The sequence below is a fragment of the Mycteria americana genome, chromosome 1 (genome assembly GCF_035582795.1).
Source record: "Mycteria americana isolate JAX WOST 10 ecotype Jacksonville Zoo and Gardens chromosome 1, USCA_MyAme_1.0, whole genome shotgun sequence".
NCBI classification, from domain to species: domain Eukaryota; kingdom Metazoa; phylum Chordata; class Aves; order Ciconiiformes; family Ciconiidae; genus Mycteria; species Mycteria americana.
Window position 1 is genome coordinate 110,247,552 of NC_134365.1, and position 21,492 is coordinate 110,269,043.

The 21,492-nt window shown below is 36.5% G+C and overlaps 1 protein-coding gene across 8 annotated transcripts in view; it reads right to left on the reverse strand.

The window, feature by feature from the left end:
- The window catches only part of ROBO2 (roundabout guidance receptor 2), a 540,145-nt gene that overhangs the window by 72,610 nt on the left and 446,043 nt on the right, over positions 1-21,492 (reverse strand). For all 8 annotated transcript variants that reach the window (XM_075516579.1, XM_075516554.1, XM_075516590.1 and 5 more), the window contains exons 9-14: positions 20,959-21,164; positions 16,796-16,877; positions 15,923-16,088; positions 14,053-14,219; positions 9,783-9,904; positions 2,789-3,020 (exon numbers count right to left, since the gene is read on the reverse strand). In XM_075516579.1, coding sequence (XP_075372694.1) covers positions 2,789-3,020; positions 9,783-9,904; positions 14,053-14,219; positions 15,923-16,088; positions 16,796-16,877; positions 20,959-21,164 — 975 coding nt within the window. The remainder of the gene's footprint in view (positions 1-2,788; positions 3,021-9,782; positions 9,905-14,052; positions 14,220-15,922; positions 16,089-16,795; positions 16,878-20,958; positions 21,165-21,492) is intronic.

Below are 21,492 nucleotides of genomic sequence, written 5' to 3' on the forward strand. Positions count from 1 at the left end.
ATGGTGGATGTAATTGAAAAAAAAATCATCTACCTTTAGAGCAAGTGTGAAAGAAATAGTGAAAATTATAAAATAAAATATTTTATTTAGCTCCTTTTTGTAGTATATACATATATATGTATGTAACAGTTCTGCTTCCTCTCTCTGATAATATCAGTCTGTAAGCTGGCACCATGATATAAATTAAGCCACTTGTCTGACACTGCTGCAGTTATTAAATAGACCACATTGAAAAATAACATTTTTAAAACCATTTTCTCATTTCCCTTGCTGCTAGCTTGTGGAGAACACCTTGCCTGCTTCTTGACAGGTCAATTATTCCAGTGCTCAGCTTCTTACAGATATGAAAGAACCCAAATCGCTGCTCATCTTTTCCAGACGCAGCCAAACAGAATTCCATTTGTTACCTTCACAAGGCCAAAGAGGCAGGAGATGGATGGATACTGAACTGTAACAAATGTCTGATCTAGAGGAAAAGTCTAACTGCAGCAAAATTGATTTTTGGAGGTAGGCCTCAGAAGTAACATTGCATGTAAAATTCAATCCAGCAGAAAGGTGCCACTACCTTTTGGTCCTACTTTGCCTTTACCAGGGCTATTTGTTTTGATGTCGCAAAAAACTTCCAACGTGTGTATCACTCTTCCAAATTATTTTCTAAAAATAGTATAGCTGACATTTTTTAAAAGTCAAGTCTAAAAAAGCTCATTTTCGAAACGGAATCACAGGCGACACAGCAAGTGGGATACCTTTAAATAGACTGCCATCTTTCTTCATTGGATGAGAAGCAAACCACTATCATTAAACATTTAGTTGATGTTATTTTTGAAACATATGAACACCGATATAATTACAAAGATAATGTGAGGAACTAAAGGAAATATCTGTAAAACTGCATCTACTGAATGTCTTAATTTTCTCACGGAAGTACTTAACTTTATCACCCAAGCAAGAGGAAGAATTATTTACAGGGGCTGACATTTGTGTGGTGATAATACTATGTGTTATAGGCTGATGTTTTTTTGAGAGAGATGCTTGTAAACAGACTCCTTGAAGGTTATATTAATCTACAAAGCAGATCCTAGGCTGTGAGTTATACATATCTGTAGGCAAGAAAAGTTTTTTAAATCTTCACTATGTGGAAAGTTATTCCACATGAACAAAGTGGCCTTTAAAGTAGGAAATTACCTGACACGCTCTTCTGGGAGATGAGGTTTATAAAAGAAAATGTCATTCTTCGAGAATTTTATAGAAATAGACAGGAGGTACAAAATCTTCTCTCTTTTTCAGTGGTTCTTAATTTACCTTTAGCAAGAGAGTTAGATGAACTAAATAAACAATAAAAATCAATTGAAATTGCACAAGAAGAAAATCTGCTGGTGAGGGGACAAAATCCTATGTTTTAACTCTAGAAAAGCAATTTCACCTTTAGAAAGCTTTTTTCAATTTTCTTTTTTTTTTTTTTTTAGTTTTGTTCAGACTGCTGCAAAGATATTTACCGACTGATTTAGGCTTTATAGTCTGAACAAAGAAATGGGAACCATAAAGTCCCAAATTCTAAATCAGACTTGAACAATGCCTCCCCACACGCTCTTCTACATGTTGCAGGACGCTGAATTTCCTCATCTATAAAGTACGAACGGCAACAAAGTTATCTTCAGGATTACTTACTTGTTGGGCAATAATCGTAACAAATCAAAGAGAAAACTGAGTAATAAAAAAGTCCGTTCTACAATTAAAAAGTACTTGGCAATCAGCACTAAATTAAACCTCAAGAGACTACTGTGAATGATTAAGATGCATCTTCAATAGGAAGGAAAGAGTGCACTCAAAACCCACCAAAACCATACAAGCGTTTTGAAACTTCACCAGTAGTTCTTTCCCTTGCTTTGAAAGAAATCAATGAAACAGAGAGAAGATGAACCCTCATTGTTATGATCATCCTTCTACTTTTGGAGGAGAGATTCTCCAGGCAAAGGTTGCATTAGATAGGTAGAAAGACAGGTTTCTTTTACATTTCTAAGAGAAAAAGATAAAAATTACTCATATCTCACCTCACTCCCTTTACTTTTCAATAAAAAAGCAGTCCTGGAGTGCGTCTGTTTTAGCAAAACTATATACCATGCTACATGCTATAGACATAAATGCTTGTGCATTTCAGCAGTGTAAACTGTTTACTATGCCTGCATCCTGCACGTTTCACAGAGGCTTGAAAGGTATTTAAGGAAATCCTCCGAAGAACTAAATAGGGCAGTTTCATGAACGGTGTGCTAACAGAAACAATAAATTGGCATGCCCTTGAGACTGGAATTCCTTCAGACTAGTTAAATATCTGTCTGTCACTAGTCCCCATTTCCCAACCAAACTGTTCATTTACATTATTACCCATTCAGAAGGATGTGCTTAATATCAAACACTCATCTGTAAAAGATTTCATTTATTAGTTTTATTTTCAAAGTGCAGACCAAAGTCTTTTACTGCAGCAACACTGGTTGTAAAAGAATGGATGCAGTGCACGCTTTTTGGAAGACCTAAAGCCACCTGTACATTAGAAGGACATATCAGCCAAAAGAATATAGGACTGGCCCAGTGCTTTCTCATGGAATACTTATGGCACAAACCTGAATATTATATTGAATTCTAATGCCAACCCTGTATCTAACAAACAGAAATCATATGGAAGAAATAGAGCTGAACGTATGCATACACATAATAACCAAAATGGTCACTCTTGATTTCACCTCCAGTGCTAGGTATGGAAGCTTGTTGCTTTTCTGACCATTTTACTAACCTTCCTCTGTGGTACGAGCAGACTTTGATTCACTGTCCATTCCTTGGAATTCGTTGAAATAAGGGCGAACTTTAATTTCATAAGTGACCCCCTTTTTCAAGCTGACGAGGACAGCACTACGCTCAGTTGGGACTTTGACCTCCAAATTCTGCCATACAGCTGGAGAAGGTAGGCCAGACGTTTGGCGATACATTACTCGGTAGCCCTGAATAAACTGGGACTGGCGGTCAACCTACAAATGGCATTAAATAATACATCAATAAACACATTAAAGTAACGAAACTGTATAAAAAGAAAACAAAACATTTGCCTCAAATACTTTTGTCCTTATGAAAAAGAGAAAAGTAACAGTTGTTTAAGATGATGAATTTAAAAATCAAACTGCCTTCTTGTAAGTCACTGTTGATTAATTGTCTGTAAGGAACATTTTTCTCACATTACTTGTTATAGAACATTTCTTTCTATTTTACTTTCTCCAGCTCTATATATCATGACAAATACCACCTTAAGTCATAAAACAAGGCCCCACCCCTGCAACAAATCATGAAAACAGAACTTTGGCATAATGCTTACTGCATGTAAACTTATTAAGCACATCTTGGCTACTGATGTTCTGAAATATGAGAAGAAAAGAAAAACAAATTCTTTTCAGAAAAGGACAAGTCTTTGAAGATACCCTAGTCCATTACTTGGCTCACAGCTGATCTTTTCATGAGATGCTCAGGAAAGTTAACTAAACATAAGACAGATGCAGAGAAAACAGCTTCCAAGGACATGTGCTGTTTCTTGTATTCACAGTCTGAGCAGTCTCTTTGCGTCCTGGGGCTGTGATGCTCTCAGGCCATCAGATGGAGACAGAATGTTGGTTTTGGTTTATATTTTATATGTTGCTAGGCAAGCACAATTCAAGATTGGACCGTACATAGAAGTTTAACAATTCTAACCTATTGTAGCTATAAATAGGATTTTTATTTGAAGGAAAAACTTAAAATGTGTTTTATCTTGGAGAGGTTGCATGCATTTTTTCTCTTGGGGAAGAAAAAAGGCACAAACAATGATTAGACCTATTATGATGTTTGCATGAATTTTGCCTGAAAAAACAGTCAAAACAACTTGATGGATAAAACCAAACCAAACCCAGCTACTTCTGTAGCCATCAAATAAAGAGCCAAAGAAAGTGCAACACAAATAACAAGACTATACAACTAGCTGTTTGGTAAATCTCTGGGTTATAACTAAGATTCAACAAGTAAGATTTCTATTCTGTTCTTGACAATTTGCTAGCTCAAAGACATTTCAGAATTAGAGATACATTTGTTTGACTTCTCTTAAGAAAAAATGAATTTAAGGCTGAAAACATAAACCAGGGTCTATTACACTTCTCCTATAATCTTGTTACAGTTTATTGAGGCATTCAGAGGGGACATAGATTCTTAGACGTTAAAAAGCAGGGCAAGCAAGAAGAAAGCTTTATTTATGAGAGCAAAGCAGAAATGTCTTTCATCAAAACTGTCACTGTTAAAAACCTTGCAACATATGTTACAACAACATTAAGCTTGCATTTTATAAACTTCTCTACATTCACTTTAAGTGAATTTATGCACTGAAAGAGGGATATAACTCACAATAATAGCTTGTTAATACCGAAAGAATCAAGCTGTGTTTTTAAGAAGAACATTAAGCAGCTGTTTCCAGATGAAGGGAGTCTGTAAATCAGAGTAAATTGTTTTTATCCATGTTTGACTTTCATTAACTAAATGTTTTACGGACATAAAGACTTTATGAACCTCATGTTTACTACAAAATTCAGCAAGAATAACGCTTTCATGCACTTTGTAATACAGATTCTCAACCTAAATTACAATATAAGGCTATGATGTTTAATAATCAAACACTGAGTTTGATTCCTGCCTAACTTCTGAGTTAGAAGCTATGCTGAAAGACAGCATAACTTTGTTAGAACTTTCCATTTTGTCTTTGCTGTGCTTTTAAGCTCTACTGACTGCTGCCTAGTGGAGAACATCTGAAAATTCAGAATCGACTAGGCTGAACAGTAATGGTGTGTTGCTACAAAACGGTATGGAAACTGTTTTGTATGGCATGGTACAAACACAAAGGCACATACTAACTCACTGAGAAGAACTGGACCCCTATAGTATAGCTATAGTATACCAATTTTGAGTCCATCACACTTTTGTATCTACTTACATATAGGTAATATACAAATTATTCATACAGCTCTTTGCCTCCTAGACTTCTAAGTTCCTAACCTAAAAGACTAAACAATACAAGGAATATGAAAACAGAATGCAGTAGTACCACAAGATTGTCATGTATATGGGTGCTATAAAGCAGCTTGATTTGGGGCTCACACAAGGTTCACAGAGCTTTCAATTAAAAGTTTGATTACAACAGGGCTGAGTGATCTGCCCAAATTTCAGATTATTGGGCAGATATTCAGACCTGAATTTCACATTCAGACAGTGATTCCATTGTTCAGGGTCTGGGAGGGTACTTACGAAAGAAAATACTATGCATTTTTAATGTTTTCCATAAACATCCAGTTGCATTCAGTATCAAAAAGAAGATATGAAGCTCGCTCTCATGCCCACGTAAAGCTAGTCTGAATGAACAGGGCCTTTCATATGGTCAGACTGTTGGGAAACTACTCAGAGGGCACTTCACTTACTGAGAAAGGTGGATTTTTTGTTATGTTTGGAGTTTTCTGATTAGCAAAAAATTACTCTTGGATAATTACATGGATTAACCAGAGATATTTGTGAGGTATAGGACAGATATATTTCACATAGACATACACACACATATATGTGTGTACATGTGCATATATACATGCACACACAGTCTTATATATAATACAAAGCCTGTGACTTCATCGTTTCCTCCATTTGTTATGTGGTAATTATGTGTCACGCCAACATCAGGCTACTAAAAATATGCTTAGCATTAAAAAACTGCATTCAGCTGTGCTAAGCATCAAACACCTCTACAGGTTTGGTACACGTTCACACATAGGCAGAGTTGCAGAAACATGAACCATGATTTGATGAAAGAATGCAATCAGTTCTAGGTATTCTCCTTCCACTTTTTTTTTGTAAATGGTTGCCTCTTCCTCATACAAAGTATTAGCATTATTACAGAGATTGCAGAAACTCTCTGTGCTCGATACTGGCATCAGAGAATATTTCTAATCTTCCCGTGACACTCCTAACCACTCTTGAATTTGTACAAGTAGCAGTGACATCCGCTCAAAAGAGCTGCAACAGTTGCTGATCTAAAGATACACTTTCTCCCTCAAAAGACAGATGGCAGAAAATGCAGATGCTCCTTTAAAAGACAGAAGAGAGCAATTACTGGGTAGGTTCTGCTCAGCACTGACCTAATGCTTTAAGGCAACTTACAAGCATAATTGGTCCTACATGCTCCTTCTCACCCTCTTTTAAGATGAATACGTAGTGCGGGAGGTATCTACAAAACTGACGACAGCTCTCCATTTCTGCAGAACAGGAAACTCATTTTCCCTTCACGTTCAAATCTGCACATACCGCAGCTGAACACGAGACAGGTTCAATGCCTATTAGATCATTCGGTTAGGCTATTAGGTTGTTAAAAAGATGGCAAGAAACTCATAATGCAGCTTATGTTGCAAATATAAGCTCCTTTCAGGCAAACCTGCCAATGTGCACCCTAAAGACATTTTGCGATATGCTCTGTAGTATGTAAATTTCTACCCTTATCCTAAGAAATACTTAGGATAAAGTATTTATCCTTAAAATATCCTAAGAAATACTCTGCTCCCACATCAATACTCACAGCAGTTCTCCATCTGGGCAGAATACCTTGCACACTGTGCTGAACTCACTAGTACAAACTCACAGTAATCTCTGGAAATTCAAACAGCACTAATATTTATCTATCCTACAGGAACAAGACAAAAGGTGACGATACACTGGAAGACTGTCTAAAGCACTTGACTCTAGAAGCTTCCAGTGAAGTACATTCATTTAAAATCAACGTCAAGTTAAAACACAGAGGTAAATAAATTATCCTTCTGCCTGGTAGCCCCCTAGAAGGCAGTCAGGATTTCAAAGCAACAATTCTTTTGCCGTATTGAAGAAGTGATTTTTATTCCTGCTTGTGCCACAGGGCTTCTTTTTAATGCTAGGAAACTTTTCACATTTGACCACTAATGAAACTCTCAGTTTAATGCCCAGTGAGGCTAGAAGTGCTGAACTATAGTTGAGGTCAGCTAAAAAAGTGCTTGGAGTACACCATAGGCTGTTGCAATGTAAAATGTTTTGATAAAAGTAAAAATAAATCAGGCCCAAAGTTTAAAATTAGCCATTTGATAACAGTGGTCATATCTGATTCTGTAAGTCTCATCAGCAATAAATATCTCTGCACCTCACCTCTCTATGTGTAAAGTTAGGATAATGACACATTTTTATCATTGTGATGTTAAATTCAGTATTATTTGTGAAGCACCCAAATGTTACAGTTGAGAGCATAACAGATAAGAAATCATGTGAGACAAACTAATAATTTTTTATTCAATGCAAGGTTTCAATGGTATGAGTTTAATAAGACCTGGCACCACACAGTGAATAAAGAAGATAAAAGGAAATGTTGAATAGCTCCATGAAGAAGAGATCCTGTATATGACCTGATAATTACAGCTACACTTTAATACTTATGCACAAGAGGAATAAATTTAAGTGACAGTGAAAACCTAACTTCTGATATTCATCTTCTTTTCTTTAACACTGACTGTGTAAGCCTGACCTTCTTTTAAAACAGACAAAATATGTGTGTATATGTAGGTGTATATTTTTAAATTGCAACACAGTAGCAGAGAACTATTTCAGAAATTTTAAACTCAAATTTGAAAAAAAAGAGAAAGTAAAACCAAAAGAATCTCAGAAAGAAGGGAGAAATTGGTGTTAATTTGCTGGAAGTCGGGATGCCAGAAACTCAGTAATCAAGGACATTCCTTGGCATTCACTCGGAGTTGCAGAAAGTCAACACAGAGTCTTATGACTCTCGTGGCACTTCCGTCCTTGTGTATGATAGCTACACTATCTAACCACTTTATATTAATAGTGTGGACTTTATTCTCTGGATAGAGTGGCTTTTTTCCTAGAGACTATGGTTAATTAATTGATTTTGTTCTGGTTGCTGGCAAGTCTCTAATTAGCTGTTCCAGAGATCTTTTTTTGTGTTTTTCTTCCCTTGGGCAATTCCGAAACTTCTCTACAGAGGCATGTATGCTTGTCACGTGGCATAGGGTCACTGCTTTGAGGGATCTTCCCAATAAGCTGATATCCATAGCATCCCTAACAATTTACCTTTACCTTACCATGTTTTCTTCACTCATTACTTGTTCAGTAGGGGCACCAAGAGACTCTTTGAGAGAGAGAGAGAGAGAGAGATACACACACACACACACATACACACCCATATATATATATACACACACACACACACATAAATACATATATATATTTCATTATAATATAATGACATTGGTTACCTTGCATAAAACTGAATTCTGTTTATATTGGAGCTTCTTTTTGTAGTATATATTAAAGCAAGGGCAAGCCTATGAAACTCTTTTTCTGATAGCTGTCACACCCAAGAAAGGACTTGAAGGAGCACCACACGGATGTGATCCAGGTTTACAATTACTGGCTGCTAACATCTAAAGTTTCTAAACTACTGACCCATATGATTGGGCAAATATCTGCTTGGGCAAAAGGGCTTGCTACAAAGTTTAGTCAGCCTGTCCTGGAGTTATGTAGCTAATACAGACAGCATTTTTAGAAAGGCAAGCTGTGTGTTGACATCATCAATGGCAAAATGCAATGACACATTTTCTAAATAATCTTCTAAGAAGGACAAATTTGTGGGTTTCTCTATTTATTCTAATCTGTCTCCCAACCATTGAAATCTGTCAGAACAAGGATGGTGCATAAGCCCCTGTAAATGTGGCTGAGTTGTGCAAAAACAACAGTAATCCTTATAATACACAATCTATCACCACACTTCTTATCTCCTGTTGTATAATCTCCTGTATACATTAACCTCTTAGCAATATTACATGTAGAAGAAAAACCCTGAGTATTGTGAATACCCCTTTAGCAGAATTCATCCTGCATAATACAACTGTTTCAGTGATGTGCAGTGCAGTACTATTTCTCTCAGTCTTCCACCCGAGGTTCTCCTTCCTTTAGGGCAGATGCTCCAAGAGCAAAGCACTCTTTTCTGGTGTGCAGCACCCTAGGAACTCTCTCTCCTTCCACAGTTACAAATCCTTTCCTTCAAGCCTCAGGAAGGGAAACATAGCATTTTGAAAGCCAAATACTAAATCAGAAACTCTACCCAGTAGTTTGACCCCCTCAAATAGAAAAGTTGTTAAGTACTGCCAAAAAGATTCTGGTCTTCTATAATGAAAGGATATCCACTAATTGCAGGTAAGGTTTATGCTAGAAAACCAGACGCTACATAGCGGATCAGGCATCAGCACCACGTGCTTCTGACTTCACTACAAGTACCCTATAGGAAAGCTATTTTTGCATTTTAGGGTCACCAAATAATAGGGTATTGTCAGAGGTCCCTATGCCTTGAAGTGGAAAGTGCTTTTTCATACAGCAATTTCATGTTGATATTTAACTTTGATTATTTTTTGACATGCACAGTAATGAGTCCACAGATCAATTATCCTTTAGATTATGGTGTTAAGCATATTCATTTTTATAATATTTTTCTAGTCACACAGTTAGCTTGCTTTGAGCTGAACACTGAAGACTTTGAACCTGCCTGACTTGAAAGAGAAAATAAAAATACCATTTCATTACCACATACATATGCCTGTATAACGTCTGAAGTCAGGACTGGAGCTTTTCAGGGTAGTAAAAAACTGCAGGGATAAATAGGCAAAATTAAAGTACTATTAAGGTAATAATAACAGAAGCCTTACCGTCCAGGTGACTTGAACCGTCGTGGGTGTCAGCACAACAGGATTATGTAGTCGTACAATGACGTCTCCCAGTTCTTTCTGGACTTGCCTGTGATCCACACCTTGTGCTGGTGGGCTGATATCTGCCAGGCCAGGCACACACAAGAAAGCATTATTTTAATGAGAAGAGTTATATATGGCATCAATAAGAATTACTGAATAGCTTAACAACCTGATTTAAACAGCCTTTATAGTACTGTTTTTAAAACAATACAGTACGAAGGTTTAAATATGAACTCCAAAGCATATCTAGTAATGCAAACAAACCATTCACTTTTAGCTGCTTAGGAAATAATGAAATATAAAAATGTTTAAATGAGTATTCAGACTTGATGGCAAAGTTTTCTCAGATCTGGCAAGTGATGAGAGAGATGCAATATTCACTAGTTCCAAAATACTCAGATAATAATAATGTTGCCCAGATGTCTGGAACCAAATTGGTTAGTATAATTGAAGAAAATGAACAGGTTTTTTTTTCATTTTCTTAGAGCATACATGACATTAAGTCATTATGTGTTTCCAAACTTTCACTACGCTTCCCCTCCCCACATACCATGTACACAAGAAACCAAATGCTAAAAATAGCATTTTCTTCTGCAAAGCAAATTTTCCCTTTACAGATATAGATAATGAAATCTAGTGCAAATATGAAAAAAGAATTAATTTATGAAGCCAAACTGATTCTGATCTAATAAAAGGCCAACAAAACCACTCTACCACAGAAATTTTCTCTTCAAGATTATGTCAAAGATTCCTTCAAAGTCTGTGGAGGATATTCCTCTAGTCAAAATCTGAAGGAATTTGATCACTTAGTATACATCTATGGAAACCTGAGACTCCATCTCCAGCACTACATGTGGCCCTAGTACCTAGTCCTTAGGCACCACATTTGGGTTATGCCATTGTGTTAAATTGGATGAAGCTGTATTATCTTTGCTAAATACAAAACGTGTCAGAAAATGGAGAAGGAGATGTGCAATGTGTCTTTTTAGTGACAGTTCCTGGAAATCATAATTTTCTGTTACATTGCACCAAAAGGAGAATGTTGGGCTACAGCTATCACCTAACTAATATATCACCATAGCACGTCCCTTCCCTCCAACTTAGACAGAAATGAAGGTACTTTCTAGGAGCCAGTGAAGTCTGGATCCCTTCAATGGATCCTTCAAGGATCCTACAACACCGTTCTTGGTCAACAGTTAAAGATGACCTTACTACATCAATTGTCTATGTGGATTGCACAACATCTGTTAGAAATACACATACTGATTATTTCTGCTGGAATTTGCTTGTAATTTTTCCAGAAGAGGGGATTTGGAATGCAAGTACAGAGTATATTCAAAAAGGCCCGATACATCATGGTCATGCCTGTCTGTGGATCTGTGAATTCTTCTGGGTTTTCCCATGGGATTCACTAGCCAAAGAGACTTTCCCCCTTTTTGGATCAACATCATGTCCTTGTGAAAAAAATACATGCATAAAAGGTTTTTTCCCCCCTCTGATGGTCTTAGATATGGGAGTATGCAGCATGTGATTAGACAAGCATTGCTTGTCTAGCAAATTATGCCTATTCAAAGTGACCACGAAACAGAGAGACATAATAAAATAAATCTGTAAGACAGCAACTCAGACAGACTGGTTTATAGGATGAAAATTTATGTTACTATCCAAAAAAGCTATGACCCTTGGTACAAAATACCTACAGCTACCAATGGCTACATTTTAGGTTAAGTTACCCTGTGGTATACAACCAACAAACTACCTATATTCCCTCAGGAGAAAAGACATTTCTACATAGTGTGTTTGTATGAACTGCATTTCATCTTTTTAATGGGACATATGTCCAGAAGTAAGGGAATAACATGGGCTAATAACAGTAAGAAATGAGTATTGAGTTGTACATGTGGAATCCTGGTTTCTGGTATGTACACTTGGAAACATATGCATATGTGATGCTCACAGTGTAATATCTTGTAATGTCATTTTCACATTACTAGGAGACTCCTGGTGGAAAAGCAGTTGATCTACCTATTAGGATATTGTCAAGTACTGGAATAATAAAATCATGACTCAAGCAAAACTGGCTCAAGAAGCTATATTCTGATCACAGTTAAGAGGTCTCTAAAATGAAATTGGTTATATATTTTCTCTAACCTCTCCTTTTAACAGCTTCCAGTGAACTTACTATTAGTTGTTAGTGATTTAAATTCCAGGGATAAGATTATATATAGTTTCTTTAAAGTGTTTTTTAATACGTAGTTTGGTCTGTTAATAACCCAAACAAGAAATCAACTCTTTTCTTAGAGTAATTACTGATTTCTCTGTCCTTATTTAATGTAAGTCATATAAGGTAAACCTTTTGAAAGTGCCTGATTGTCTACTTGTAGTCCACTGGTGAAAATACGCATAAAATCCTATTATTTGTATTTGCTATACTTAATACCAGGAAATTAAATGCTCAGCTATTAAAGCTACCACAGACACCTGTTGCAAATTAATATTATATAGCACTGTTATAGCTGCTTTTTTCTTCCTCTATGGCCACTGTGAATAGGCTTTCTACTGTGTGTCAGCTTCTTCTGTGAGCCTGAATTGAATTCAGGCATAATTAGAAATCACATCAAAACATTATGTTAATTTTCAATTGATTTTATGATTTAATTCTATTAAACTGCAGGCTTGCAAAGAAGCTATAAATCCTGTACATGTCTCAGTGTGCTTGACTGCTAAACAGCTTCTGGAAATGGAAGCTGCAACACATGCTGTAGCTAATTAAAAGACATGTTTTTACTGAAATCAAATTGCTTGTCAGTATGTCAGATAAAAAGTCTATACTTGACACTCAAATGCCAAACAAAGTTGTTTTTTTAACTAGGTGATAAGTTATGCAGACTAAAAGGCTGGTGCAATGAAAAGCATGAGTCACCCCATAATAATGGGAGAGCAAGAGAGAGAAGGAAACTTGTGATACTCGGTGGCTAATCAAGCCATGAAATCCCTGCCCAACTCACTCCTTCAGCTTTTCAGAAAGCAGCCCTGTTTCTCCTTTTGAAGCAATGATTACTATTTTGAGGGGGTGATTATTCAGGACAGATTTATTCAGGAATAGACTGGGATGAGAGAGGCTGGATGTGATGGTTATGTGATAAAGAAACACCACCCTACACTTGTTTCTCTCTTTCCATATAGGACCAGCAAAGGACCCAAACCACTTACACATGCTAGAGGTTGACACAGGGTGCACTCTCCACGCACACTTTTATAACTTCCATAAACAGAGACAGAGGATCTCATTCTAAATTAACTGTGAGAGGAACTATTACTCTGGACTTGAAAAAAATATGATTCCAAAAAATTAATAATTCCTGTATAAAACAGAACCTGTTTGAAACAGAACTACACTCTTTAATGAAGTACTCAAGCAATGTGTTGTCAAAGCCAAAAAACTCCATGCTGTGAAGAGAAACTTGTTTGCGGCAGTCATACACGGTTAGAGCTTGTGAACAGAATTCAATAGTCAATTCAATAGCAATGGAGGATCACAGCTATCAATTACATCACCACCCTATAAATGAGGGATTTCACTTCAGCCTTCCTTCTTGGTTTATGTCGTGGATTAATATAAATAATTCAGAAATGTAAGTATATAAATAGAAGACCCACACTTTTCTCCGAATAACTTCAAAATATTCTCAGCATGCAGATGCCTTAATTTACATGAATTCTCTGCCTAAATGTTGGTCCAGATTAACCAATACACTACAGATATTTTGTGCAATGCTTTTGATTAAAACTAATGCTAAACATGGTGTCTGTCCGTCATAAGCACTTGTTATTATAGTATATCCCTATAATAATAGTGGAGAAGAAGTAAGGACACAGAGAGAAAAGATACTGGGGAGAGCATGGTATTCAGAGCACTTTTCAGAAAAGCTTGGGTAACTCACATTACTTTCAATAGAAACCAGGCATCCGGGAGCACACCAAGCCTAAGTTAACTGCAAGCCAAAAGGTCTACAATGTACCAAGGATTAAAGAGCTAACCTATCTCTCCTAAGCTCCAGACTGATACAGCAAACATTGGACTATTTTTTATCTTTATTGGTTAAGCTCGATTCATGATTTCTTCAGTCAGAGTGCTAAAGCCAAATGGCCAGACTGACCTCAGTCAACTCTCAGTTCCTTCTTTCTATTTTAGCTCAAGCATGTAAGCCTTAATAATTATTATTACCTTGTGTTCGGACAGGATCTGACATAGGGCTGGGATCACTCAGACCTTGTGAATTGATAGCTCTCACCATGAACAGGTAGATTGTATTGGGGCGCAGCCCTCGCACAGTGTAGAGAGTGGTCTTCACATGGTTAGCCACTGTTTGCCAACTATTGCTCACAGATTGACTGCAATGAGAAGAGCATTGAAGATTATAGACTAATGCAAGAGAAAAAGAAAGAAGTGAAAGGACCTACTTTTGTAACCCTGTACCAAGTCTAAGTACAGGAAAAAGTAGTAAAAGCAGGGTAAAAATAAAAATATTTATTTCAGTTAACTCATCAAGACAGGATAAAAAAAACAACGCAGCTGTCAAAAGTATTTCTTCTTTCAACAGAAGCAAAAGCTTTTGCTATCTCTCTAAAATAAATACCTGTAAAAGGAAAGTGTGGAAAGCTGTAAAGTAAATTTGAATGATAAATAGGCCACTCTTGAACATAAACCTTAGAAAAGAAAATCCTGTTAAAAGAATAATTTTCTATACTGCTAAGTAAATTATGTCAATAAATTGTAATTGGAAGAAAAGTATTCTCCTTGAACTAAATTCATACTGTAAGTTACAAAAAAATGGTCTGGAAACATGCTTGTAAATAAAGTATATGAATATTTTTTCTGTCACTACATTTTCCATTGGACATTATTATAATTAAATCGCAATCCACTGTATGAAGAGATTTCAAGTGTGATTGTTAAAACAGCTTTTAATGAAAATGCCTGGCTTTTGTTAAAGTTATTGATGGAATGCCATTAAAGCTTATCTAGGGTGAAATATCACAAAAGTTTAAAAAGAAAATTTGATTTTATTGTGCTTTGTTGTATAGCATTGATTAAAAAATTCTTTAAATATATTAAAAGGAAAAAGAAAATGGAAAGCTATGAGTTTCATGTTGTTTCAATTGTTTAATTCATGTAATGCATAAAGGATAGTACAAGTTCCAGAACAAAACCAACAGCCTGCACATACAATAATGTTCTTTGCTTATTAACATAGCAGGATGAAGCATTATCTCTATAGCTTCTTAAATTTGCATGCATATGATTTTGACAAATTCTTGCATTAATTTAAGTAAAAGATGAACTAAATTATTTGTCATTTGTTGCACAAGTTAATTAAGGAAAACATTTAAGAATGTGCACATTTTTAAGCGGAAGTATATAATTCTGATACATGTGAGAGGTATGGCCCATGCTTAAACAAACTTGCCCAGGAGTTCTTTCCTACCACGTATTAAGTGCTGCTGTGTGGAAGGGAGCAGCTGGATTCTCTTCAAGCTCAGGCTGCAGGATGAAATCTTAAATTATCAACACTAGCCTTTTCAGTTAAAAGTTTTAATCTATCTAAAACAGTAAAAAATAGAAATTTATACTGCTTTGACTCTTTAAGAGGTGCTGCTTTAACAAGAACAGGAATTAAAGTATGCAGAGAGGCTTCAGGATTATCCATTTATTTTCAGATTATTTGTACTATGATAGTCAAGATAACACTGGTCCAAATGATTTGACCTGCAACATTCCCGCAGAAGCCTCTCACTGATCATCAATGCTAGGGAAAAGTAACAAATAATGACTGCATTGTCCTGTTATATTCCTGTTGACCTGAAGAAATAGTTAGAGGCTCCTCTAATTAATCACTTCGAAAAAAGTGATAAATTGAAAAAAAAAGTCAATTTAAAAAATAAGAATCAGTGCCTGCCATAGGAGTTGAGGCTTTTAATGAACTTCTAATGATACGTGTAGAGTCCAAAAGAACATCACAATACCAGGAGAACAGCTGGTACCAGGGTTTAAGCAAAATTAGAAAGGAAGATTAAAAGTGGAATAATTCACATACCTAAAAGCCTCAATGATATATGCACTAGCTGGTAGGCTTCCAGGGGTCCCTGGTTGCCAGGACAGGGTGACACTGTTCTTAGTAACATCAGTGACCTGAGGTTTGGATGGTGGCCCAGGGAGGTCATTCATATCGTAATTTTTACTGACTGTTGCTGCACCAGATTCTGTAAGGGGCAAATACAAAACAATTACTTTTTATCCTTGATTGTGTAAATTTGATCAAAGTAGAACATTAAAAGGAAAAACATGCCAAACATCTGCAAAATCAGCATAACCAATGTTCTTAATCTGTAAATAACAAAGTCAACAATTGCATTACCATGTATATTTTTGGATGAAGAGCTATGATTCTTTAGGTACATACTAAAAGAAATAACCATCAAATCTCAAAAGGTTATATATAAATATATTAAAAAAGAGAAGAAAGAATAACAAAAAAACCCAGCTTTGCTGAAATTTACATAAAATATCAAAAACTGTTACTAGAAGGCTGAGAAAGTTTCTACATCCAGATCAACTCCAGTACTCACAGAGAGCACGTTGGACTTTGATAGGAGTCTGTGTAGGCATAATAGTTTTCTTGCCCAAGGCAATTACTGGACGAATTCACAGTTTATTAATACTCCTGTTCAGAAGAGTTATAGCATACTGCTGTCACTGGAGACAAATACAAATTGCTGCAATGTCAATGGGCATTTAAAGCTAACAGCAATGAAATGCAAGGCGTGTGAAGGAACCCAGCCTTCCCACCTAAAACTTCTCCATCTCAATCCTAGAATTTCTAGAACAGATTATTTGACTCAGACTGCTCTAAGATAGTCTACACTTTCATTTTGTGCCAACTGAAAAACAGTCCCTGGACATCACTTACCTGTCACCTCCAGCACAGCACTCCAAGATGTCTCCCCACTGGAACTTGTAGCAACGCAAGTGTAAGTCCCAGTATCAGACATCTAGACATAAAAAACAGTTAAGGGCTGTTTTAACAACCTTTTAGAATCAGCTGACAGAGTTTCCTCTAATTTTCTTTTTCTAAATGTTTCTTGGTAAGAAGGACTTAGCCTACATTTTACACCAGACTAGAGGGCACCGGACATTTTCAGACAATCGTTTAATGGTGGCTTACTTTTAGAGAACTATAATAAGATTACTTGCTTCTAATACTTTTCTAATCCTAATTTTCATATTGTTAATGGTATCAGTACAGTATGTAAGTGCTACAGAATGGATGTTTTAGTGTCAATCTGTGTATTGGTTACAACAAATGCAGGTGAAATCAGGTAACAATATAGCAACAATTGACTTCTTAGAGGATAAAATCTCACTGTTCGTTATCCCACAATGACCCAGAGATACAGTTTCCAGTGTCAAGAAGGCTGTTACATCATCTTAGACTTTTATGACAAATGAAGTCATTTCTACACAAGCCACCACACATACAAATACTGTTGCTGAGACTTAACAGTAGTTCTCTCTACACAGACAATCCTCCAAGCCATTTTCAAATGGCAAAGTTAAATCAGATCCTATACCACGCTTACCTTTCTTCTGTTTCACATGGGATTTTATTCCAGGCTTGCAAGGCACTTTGGTAGCAAAAAAAAATGCATTTGTATAAAACTGGTGTGATGCCCTTGTCATTTCATATATTTCAAATTTATTTGGGGAAACCGTTTTGAATTATATTGTCAATGTTAGTCTCACTGCTGTCTAAACTGTTCTACTGGAAAACTTGCTAAGTGTTTCGCTATTCCTTACTTAAATTTAAAGTAAATATTTCTGAGACAGGAACTAGTGATGACTAAAGAGATGGGTGGAAAATGGTAACTTTACAAAGCACAAAATATCCAGAGGAGCCCTCCTACCACTATGTATAAAGTGTGGTAATCTGGAGATGGAAGCAGAAGAGTGATAATGCTGACTCTAGTGATAAAAGAGAATAATTATATTCACCATCAGATGACTTGACGGAAATAGGACTGCATCCAAGAAGCTTTATTGGACTTTAAGGAATTGTAATGGGTGGTTCTGCTAAATGCAGATTCGCACTATAGCAAAAGTGCTTATACCTCACTCTTCAAGAAGAATGGCAAGGCAAGTAAGTGAGATGCTCTTTAGATTACTTGTAGATATATAATTTAATTGATTTTTAACTTTGTCATGTTTGAATTTTGTTGGTATTTTCTTCAGATACACTGTGACTGCAGTGTACCATTCTTAGGAGCAGGAAGCAACTGATTAATGCCAGTGCAATAGTCTGAATGAGCATGACTTGCATTTTAGGAGATGCTTTTGCCATGAAATACAAGCAATAATTAAACCCCTCTGACAATGCCTCAGAGACTCAAAATATAGAGGTGCTGCTAATGAAATGAGAAAGGCTCTTGAAAGGAGACAGATTTTCCAGAGGAGACCACCTTATTTCATTCTGAAGTAGTGTTTTATTTTGCTTCTTCCAAGCTTTTATTAAATATATAATTCTTCATTATGTGATAACGGAGAATATTTCTCAAGGCTATGGTTCTCAACTTCATTTGTGTACTACCGTGACAGATGGTGTATGGCATACTCAAGTATGTGGTATACACAACAGAGTAACTTGCAGAAGGCAAACTCAACATATAAAGCAAGCTGGAGATATGCTGCCTCTTGCAAGTTATGGTGAATTATCTAACTTCCAGATGCGGATGGATTAGATACAGACATAGTGTGTTGGTAATTCAATTATTTATACTTTTTTTGTGCTATGGAAAAACAACAGGGCAGATGAATGGAAAATCTTTGCTATTCAGCAAAATAAACAGTTTTCTTCCTCAGTTAATGCAGGTGTCTAAATCTGGTGTAGTACACTTCTACAGAGCAGAAGGAAGTTTTCCATCAGTGTTGACCTGTCTGAAAGGATATTGAGTGAGTGACGTATGTGAGTTTTTAGTTGTATTCCTCAGAGCAACTGGGAAGATTGGCTCATCAGAAAAACCTTTAGGTTCATGTTTATGACTGTGGCCCATGGTTCACTGCGACTGCTGCAGACTCCTGAATAATTTGATTATTGGTTCTTGGTTCTTTACAGATTAACACAGAAAGAGAGTTACATAGCAGAAGAGGATGGTCTCAAAGGTTTAAATAGTAGTGGCTCATCTATACCCATACCTTGAAATATTTTATGATTGCAATAGGGAGGAGAAGGCTGAGGACATGTGGGTGATAAATATTAATTTGTTTTGAACTCAGGTATGTAAGTGTACTTGGACATATTTCGTGGCCATTTTTTTTGTTTAGGAAGTGTTGCTAGTCCTTGCTTAGGTAGACCTGAGAGAAAAGTTAAACATTCCAGATTGAAATCCATATTTAATTCATAAAAATTGCAAGGTATAGGAGAAATCTGGTTTTTATGGTTGTGTGTGTTTTTTGTTCTTAAGTCTGACTCAAACAGTGCACATTACTGCAATCAAGGGGTTTATAAAAAATGTCTTTCTGAGCCTTTAAGGAAAATTGGTTACTAGTGAATGAGCCACTTAAGGATCAATAAAAGCTTCATGTCTTTCAAAACCACACTCACTACTAATACTGTTTTCTTCTCCCCTTGCAAGCAATTTTTTTTCCTTTCGTTTACAGACCTTGTGGCTCTAACAGTGAGATTAATGTGCTGGCACGATTCAGAACCAATTTCATTGTTTGCATAGCTGCATGAAGACAGGTATCCCAGGAGCTTCTGCCTCATGGACACTCCACAGAAGCCCATCATCGATGCCTGAAAGTTTGTTTGAAATCACTAAGCTTCCACCTTTAATTGCTGCTTTCTAACACTACTGGGGAATCTTGACTATTCAAGCGCACTCTTTAATCCAGCTCTACAGGAAAAATGCATTAACCTTCATGGCCTAAACCTGCCTTCAGCCCAGGGAGGAAGGATAAATTGTTTACTCAAGGAAAGCTAGCATAAATTTTTTAATAAATTCCATTTTGTTCCAAGGAAGTTAACAATTCATCTATGATCACTGATGAGATGGTATCAGAAAACAAAACTGCATTTTATGTCTTGTTCTTGGTAGCTGTGTTTATTGACATTTTTTTGGATGGCAAAGCTAAGTGCAGAAATTACTGTTGATGAAATTAAATGGTTTCTGAAATAGTCTGGAAGTTCTTGACAAATAATTACATTTACCTTACTATTTTTCCATATATATGCTTGCCCACATACGCACAAACAACTACGCATTTTTATCTTTGAACAGGGAAAAAATTAAAAGCCCAAACAAAGATTAGCGATGCAATGTTTATCAACAAAATCTGACACTATACTGTTTGGAATATTATGAGATTTCTTTGTATTTTTAAGATATTGTATTATCTCATGTGTCAAAATGTAAATATTATGATAGGCATTTCATTTTGAATAGAAATCCCTCTGCATATGACTACATGTACGTTACAGTATTAGTTGTCTTCTCCCATCCACAGCCTTATAGAATGTCTCCAGCAAGCGTAACATTGGAATAAATCAACCAACTCAAGACTGCCAAGATTCACTGATGGAGAAAATGCATGGCCAAACCCTGATGAACTCCAGAATCACTTGCTAGCACAATAGCTCCTTGGAAAATTATGATCAGATGTTGAAAATGAAGTGCTCTAAGTTTTAACAGAGACAACAGGCCAATGGCTTCATGGTAAGACTGACTGAAAAGATAAGGAAGGCCTGTCCTTTTACATGTCTATCCATCCCCAGCTTGTGTCTTTTATTGCAAAATATGTAAGATTTTAAATATCAATTCTATTTTTAGGGAATTCTAATAGAAATATCTCATGCTAGTTTGGCTCTTCTGGTCCCCCCCCCCCCCCCCCCCGCTCCTTACACAATGTTAAAGAATGAAATAGGATGTGGACTTGGTGAGAATTTCACAGTAAAAGAGACAACTAAGTTCATTTTGAAGACAACAGACAGCAAGACATCAAAGCTGCTTGAGACACACACCAACAGCTCAAGACTAGCCATGTACCACCTATAGCACTTGTTTTGTTACCCCTACTCACCCGCAGAGTTTTAATCTGAAGCGTCCCCTGATCCTGTATGGATGTTCGAGGGTCTCTGCCCAGGAAGGTGAATCCTTCTTTTAACCAGCTGATGACAGGAAGGGGGTCGCCGGTTGCCTTGCACTTCAGCAAAGCTGTCCCATCCACGGCCAGTGTCTGATTGACCGGCCCCTGGAGGATGATGGGTGGAGGCCGATCTGTCAAGACTAAACAGTGACACACGCGTTGGCACCCGCACCTTTAACAGTCCCCTGCTGCAGTTAGCCCTTTCCTTGACACAGTACCAATTTTAATAGACTGGTTTAATTTAGCCTCTAAGAGGCTAAAAACATTATTTTTGGAAGACCCACAAATACATGTTAACAAATAACTGCTATATTTGAAAAGTGTTTTTGTAAGAATTTTATCTCACCACTGCAAGATAACACCTAGATATATAAACTTCTGTGAGCAAAGACCATCTGACTCATTTGATTAAGACAGGATGAAAATTAAGACCTTGATCCAGAAAAGAACTAAGGTACATCTCGTATG